The 7007-nt window shown below is 43.9% G+C and overlaps 1 protein-coding gene across 1 annotated transcript in view; it reads left to right on the forward strand.

Moving 5' to 3' along the window:
- The window catches only part of LOC104272904 (sorbin and SH3 domain-containing protein 1-like), a 66682-nt gene extending 63697 nt beyond the window's left edge, over positions 1–2985 (forward strand). The window contains 3 exon segments of the mRNA XM_009868019.1: positions 665–723; positions 2023–2135; positions 2918–2985. Coding sequence (XP_009866321.1) covers positions 665–723; positions 2023–2135; positions 2918–2985 — 240 coding nt within the window.
- The last annotated feature ends 4022 nt before the right edge of the window (positions 2986–7007 follow it).

Here is a 7007-nt window from a genome sequence, read left to right on the forward strand (position 1 = left end):
TTTTAGCTGTAAAGTAGATACATATTTATGTATTTGCATCTATTGTTTTGTTTGCAACAGAAAAGAGGATTTAGTAATTAGAAAAACTGTCATAGCTAATGAGAAGTCGGGCTAATTGTGCTGCCACTCCCTGGGTATAAGTTAAATGAATCAAAGTGCATGAATGGAGCAGCCCACCTTGCATTCTTGAACTGACTTCATAGCATTTGTAATGGTGCCACTGCATAACTAATTGCAACTTCTTATGCTGCTGCTTTTAAAAATATATGTATATGTTACAAATCTTCAAACTAAATGCCAAATTCTTCTGTATCTTGCCTGTTTTTCCATGCTTACACCTGGATCCCTTCTGCACTCCACTACCTGGATGTTTACCTGGATCTACAACTCTTTTTTTTTTATTTTTTTTTTTTACTGGACTTATGTGCTGCATCTGGAATATCCCATCTCTTCTTGTCTATATTTTCCCCTCCCTCCCCTCTGTTGACTGTCCTTTGGGTGTTTTTGGATGTCAATGCTGCCTACCACGCAGGAAGCTGTTTGCAATGAGATCATAAACATTGCAGAAAAGTCTGTTCATTACTGCAGTACTATTTCTCAGCCTCTTGACTCTCGCCACAAGGTGACCTCTAATGACCATAAACCATCTCTCATCATTTCTCAGCAACCTCAAGCACAGCAGCAAGGAGCCAGCCCTGACAGAAGTCAAACACCACGAGACATGTAAGTCGTTTTGGCTCCCATCTCTTCCAGGGCCCTTGTCCCTGACTGATGGTGGAGGTGGAGAGGTGTGACACCTTCAGTGTATCAAGAATTAAATTAGAAAGATGGAGAAGTGTCAGCTTTTCTTTAAAGACCAAAAAATAGCCACATATCATCATAACGAGTAGTGTAAAACTGCAACCTTTGTGTCTGTATAGCACCTGAAAAAGTCACTTCATGATCCAGGACTGGGTCCTTTGGGCATTTGAGTCATGCTGGTTATGGAGACTATCTCAATGTCTTTGTGTCTTGAAGCTGAAGACAAATTAATATCCACTGGCTACACTTGGCTCCTATGATGTGGATCAATGTGTTCACTCCAGTTCTTAGCTTCTGCCAGTGTAGCGAGCAGGCCCAACACTGATGCCCCTCGGTGCATTGCTGGCCCGTGCCACAGATGAATTGGTGACTGAATGATCTGAGACACCAAGCCTGAGATTTTCAAACCTGTTTGGTGGATTTAAACCTAGAGCTGCCATTAAGCTTAGTGGGGCCTTTCACTAACGATTTTAAGAATAGTGGCCTGCACTGTGTGCTGGGGATTGAAGTTCCTTGGCCATTGGCTCCTGAAAGGAGCCTTTGCTTTTCCCCACCCCTTTATGCAGAATGGAAAGGCTCACATCAGCTCTGTTTTCACTCCCCACAGGCAGGGGATCCAAGCCTCCCCGAATTTTGCCCCAAGATTGTTTCCACTCCATGAGATTCTTTTCTGATACATACAGAGTGCCTCTGGTGCAAGTATCTCAGGGCAGGATTCAACCTTAGATTTTGTTTGCACTGTACCTCCTCAGCCATGATTTACCTAACAGCCTTTGTGCAGCAGAGGAGGCAGTATCTCTTTTGAAGTCCTCCACTCTGCCATTTGGTCATTTATGGCCCTGCCTGGGCAAGGGAACAGATGCATCAGCTCTGGAATGAGCATATCCAGGTTTTGATTTGCATTCAGGAGGGTGTCAGCACTTGCACGCTCTTTAGGTACTATGCGTTAGGGAGATTCCGGTCCTTACGGTCTGTGGAGACAACTACATTGCAAAAAGGAAACAAAAGCTTTCTACATATCTCATGAAACTTTGTACTGCCAGGGTCTTGTGACAACAGCCAATTTAATGGAGTTGGCTTCCACCTCTCAAATGGAAAACACAGGTCTAGACTTCATTGAACAAAACACAATAGGAGTTAGAAAGGGGAAGGGAGACATTTCCTTCTGAAGAGATGTCAGGGAAATCCAATGGCTAACGTGTAGTATCTTTCTGGTTTTAGAGTTAGTTACCAAGCCCTCTACAGCTACACTCCTCAGAACGATGATGAGCTGGAACTGAGGGACGGTGACATTGTCGATGTCATGGAGAAATGTGATGACGGCTGGTTTGTGGGTGAGTTGCCTGACATGAAGATGAGCAGTTGTGGAGAGTGTCTGGAAGTTGCTTTCATTTGTGGGGTCAAAATGTTAAAAAAGATCCACTCAACTTTCTTCACAGTTTCTCATTTTTTCCTGCCAAGAACATTAAAATTAGGGTGCAGGGTGGTGGAACTTTGTTTTCCTTGTTAGGTCTCTACTTTCTCCTTTTTACTTTCAATTTCCCTGTTTCCCTTTTCCTCCTGATCCTTCCTGCTCATACAGATGGCAGAGCAACAAAGGGAACCAAGGAAAGTTATTTCTGTAGCTTTTCAAAAGCTGAGGGAGCCATGGCAAGTTACAGAAAGTGGCACGTGGGGACTGAAGGGAACACACTGATGGGAGCAGCAGTCCCTGAAAATCCAGCCTCATCTGTAGCTGTATGTTTACCAAAATCTAGCCCTTTACCTTTGGAGAATGCAAGTCTGGACAGCGTTCTCCATCTCAGCACTGCAAATCTAGGCTTGTTATCTCTTCTTAAGGAAGATTAGCTCATTTACACTGATAGGAATTTGGCTCCTAGCCTATAGTCTCAGGAGCTTTCACCAACACCTTATTAATTGTTAAAAGGCAAGGAGGGTAGCAGAACTATTTGTGTTCTCATCTATACCAAAATGTTCTTTAGCCAGGACTCCCATTTAGTTTTAGAAAGCAATGCCTGCAGGCAGAAAAGCCCACCCCTTTACCCTTTTAAGCCCCTAAGCCCTCTTTGCATGGCCCCATCTTACTCTGGCTTCCTTGTGTTTTATTTTGTGACAGGTACGTCCCGGAGAACACGGCAATTCGGCACCTTCCCAGGCAACTACGTGAAGCTTCTGTACCTGTAAAATAACAGTGATCCCACCATGACAGTGATGGGATTGTTTTCCAGATGGTGTTTTTAAACAGTGAAGAAAGAGACAATTTATGAATGTAATAGACAAGAGATGAGATGTGTTAGGAGGATGTGGTTATGTGGTACAGTATTGAGTTGAATGTGTAGCCCTGCTTCCGTGGATTCAGGGTGTGATTTGTTTGCTGAAGAAGAGACAGTTTCTAGTTTACAGTGCTGCCTTTGTGTATTTCTCTCCCCTCCCCAGCAAGAGTTCTGGTGATAATCTTGATTTGCATGGAGTACTTACCTCTGAGAAGACTTCAGGGAAGCACATGGTATAGGTTTTGTTTGTGTGTTGAGATAGGATAGTGCTTTGGGGGGCAGTACACAGCCTTGCAGCAGCTCCCTTTCCCTGGCAAGGTTCAGGGAGGCCGGGCTTTCTGCCTGGTTTCTGCCTCGCTGAAGACTCACTTTGCTCTGCCTTTTGCTTCCGCAGAAAACCCTTCCTTCGTGTCATGCACCTTAAGACTCAGCAGAGGCAGAGGACAGCTGATACGGTTAAAATGCAGAGCCCTGTGTGGAAAAGGAGTTTGGGACTGGTAGTTTAATCCAGAGAGGTCAGCCAAAGCATAATGCAAAAATCCCAAGCTCTTAAATAACATATTACTTATCTCTGCAGGGTTTTTTTCTTTTGTGCAGGGTGTGTGTGTGTGTGTGAGTGTATTGTGTGCAATCAAACCAAGTCCTGTTTTTTAAAGAGAAATCAGCCTGGCTTTGACATTTATCTGCACAAAGAATAGAACCAATAAACTGACCATCTGTGAGAGCAAATCCCGTTACGAGTCGTATGGCCGTCCACGTTCTCTGCTCCTGCTGCCCTGTTGCTGGCCCTAAAGGATCACACACTTTGTGAAGCATGCTCTTTGGAATAAAGACTTTGCTTCTTTCCTGGCATTCAGTCTTAGAGGTTCTGATAAATCTGAGCAACATATCTCTGAGGGTGCCTTTTTTTTTTTTTTTTTACTTTTAGATGACACTGTTGATGGTAGGTCTCAAATACATGCATTTTGGCTGGCTCTCAGTCACATTAAAAAGTCTAATCAATTTGGAAAGCTGTTCCCAGCAGTTGTTACCAGTTACATTGATTCACATTTCCTTGAGGAAAAACATGGCTTGGATTTATGCTTGCCTGTAAAACCACTATGATTACTTTTTTGATAGACATTTTGTTATTAAGAGAAAGCATAAACAAAACCAGTTCTATCAGACTCTTCTTCCTACAGTTACCATACAAATAGCAAAGGGTTAGATTGCTATTTTGTCATAAGCCGTATTTATAATAATATAAAATGCCTATTTTTATGCTGATGCTTTTATACAGATTTATTAAGAGTAACTACAACTAACTGTTAGCACGACTCGCAATGTTTTTGGTAAACTAGCCATGCTCCTGGGTTTGAAATCAAGTGGGTTTGTCTTCTGCCTTGGTCAGCGGAAGAGAAGACTCAGTGTCTCAGAAGTTTGACTGTAAATATGTATATTTAACTTTGTACAGACAATGTACTTACCTTGTATAGAAAAATAATTTAAACACATTGAGTGAAGGGAGGAAAAAAAAGGCAGTTGTGAAAGGTTGGGATTTTTTTCCGCTTTATTTAAATGATGGAATTCCATATATGTTCACATAAAAAGTTTTAGCACAAAATATCCATTATGAAAGGGTTTTGGATACGACGCAAAGCACCACTGTTTCTTTTCTGCAGGAGGTATCTTTAATCCTGCATCTTATTTATGGGTTTGTTTTTCTGCTTTGGGGTTGCCCTCCAGTTATTTGCAGCAATATTTAGGCCTGTTGCTAAGATTGGATAACACCAAATTAATCTATCCAGCAAAGTAACATGATGACACCGACTGTATATAACATACTCATTTAAAGGTTTATTTTTTGTTCTTGCTCTTGCCATTTTGTTACACACACACACACATACACACACACACATGCAAACCGCAGCTTATTTTTGTGTTGATTTTTTGTTTCTTATTGCAGTGGATTACTATTTGACAATTAATAAATGGAATTATTGAATTACTATCATGTTCCTTGTGCCAATTATTCAGTAAAGCCTGTTCCCACTGTTCCCATAGCAGTGCGCTTTTGTACTCCTGCCCCTTCGGTGGCTGTCTTTGTCCACGCTGAGCAGCAGGTGTCTGCCAGGGGCTTCCCGAGTGTCCTGCCCCTGAGGGTCTTGCTCTTGACTTGGCCTGAGCTCACCAGTTCTCCCTCCTGAGTCATGGACAGCCTGTGACTTTGTCTCAAAGAAACCACGGTGCAAACGCAGAGATAAAGTTGGTTTACACCCAGATCTCGCTGTACACGGACTCAGGGTGCAGGTGCTGTGGCCTGGGAGCTCAGGAGCACACCCCAAGTCCACTAGTTTACAAAGGATCTTTGTGACTCTCAGATAGGACCACACAGGTTACGTAGGACAAGAAACGCCAAATGTCAGCCTCCGTGGGAAGAGATATCAGTTGATGTTGGGTTTATATGTGCATTTTTAACCCTGACTTGAGTCCAAAGCTGTAAGACAGTGACTTCTGCACTAGTTGCACTCTGACCAGACAGGTATGTCTGCAGCACTCATTCAAGGGGTTTGTGCACAGCCTGTGATGAACACATCACATCTCCCACCCTGCAGCAGGATAAGAGCTAGTCGTGGCTTTTTGGGCGTGCCTCTTGTAAAGTAACAGTCCTCATAGGAGCAGAGCAGGGAAGGGTGGAGCTGAGCTGCCTGGGTGGGCTCACTGGGGCTCAGTAAAGCCCAATTACCACAAAAGCACACCTCACACCCCCACAAATCTGGCTCCTTCATACTGCCTGCGCAGGGCTGAAAGCTGATCTTTCACAAGGAGTTTTAACTTTGTTGAGACCTCCACCTCAAGCTGAGCCAAAATTGGACAGCAAACTCTGTGGTGATTCAGCCGGATGGCTGAGCAGACAGATACACATCGTGGCTGCATTCACAATGATTTTAGGAAGTCAAACTATAAACAAGGCCAATCCTAAGTGCAAACTAACAGGACAGCAAAGCCTTAAGCTATTTTACATTCCCTTAAAAGCACACCTACACAAGCCTGGTATTCTGTTTCACAGGTTACCTTAAAAAAAGCAAAAGGGAAGCCTGACCACTGCTTTGCTGCAATCACTAGCCCTTGCTTTACGGTGCCCTGGCCAGGGAGGGGAGAGAAAGAAACTCATCTATAGCTGCTGAACGTCAGTATTTACTAATGTCACTCTCTCTCCTGATATAGTTGGTAAGGAACAAGCTAGAGATGCATTTGTTACTGCAGAAGCTGGTGTGCAGAGATGGGAAGGGGACTCAGCAGTGTGTCACAGCCCTCACACCTGGGGGGAAAGTTGCTCATGGTGTCACTTTCTTCGCTGCCAGAAGATGCAGTGGAAAAAATACCGCTCGCTGATGGAGATAAGATTAATAGTCCAGATGCATGTACCTTGGAAGGAAATAATCTATGAAATGACAAGTTAAAGCAGAAAAAGGGAGGCAGCCAAGAAAGGGGATTGCAGAGGGAAGGGTGTGCCTCATGATGGGACCATTCGTGTCCATGTCTTGTAGGACCAGCAGCTGGGCAGCCTGCTTCATCCCCACTTGCTCATTGCTCCCCAGGCCTGGCTGAATCTCAGCTTCAGCAGCAGCATTGTGCTGTAGCTCACAGATGAGCTGTGTTCATTTACTAAATAAGCAGCAATGTTTCCTCTCAAAATTGTAAATGCCAGCAGCGCTGCTGTAATCGACCTCTCCCACCTGTTCAACATCAGGTCAGGTCGATGGGGGCTTAGCATGCAACTGGAACAACTATTTTGTCCTGAATCACAGCTAAGGAGGTTGGCAGATAAACCTGTATAGAAGAATTCCTTCTTTTGTTGGTGGTACCACCCCTAAGAGGCTAGAGATAAACAAATCTGCCCCAAGCAGTGACAAATCAGAGCTAACCTAGGGGACAGGTAATACCCTGCGC

Source organism: Apaloderma vittatum, unplaced genomic scaffold, assembly GCF_000703405.1.
Source record: "Apaloderma vittatum isolate BGI_N311 unplaced genomic scaffold, ASM70340v1 scaffold25674, whole genome shotgun sequence".
In the NCBI taxonomy this organism is placed as follows: Eukaryota; Metazoa; Chordata; class Aves; order Trogoniformes; family Trogonidae; genus Apaloderma; species Apaloderma vittatum.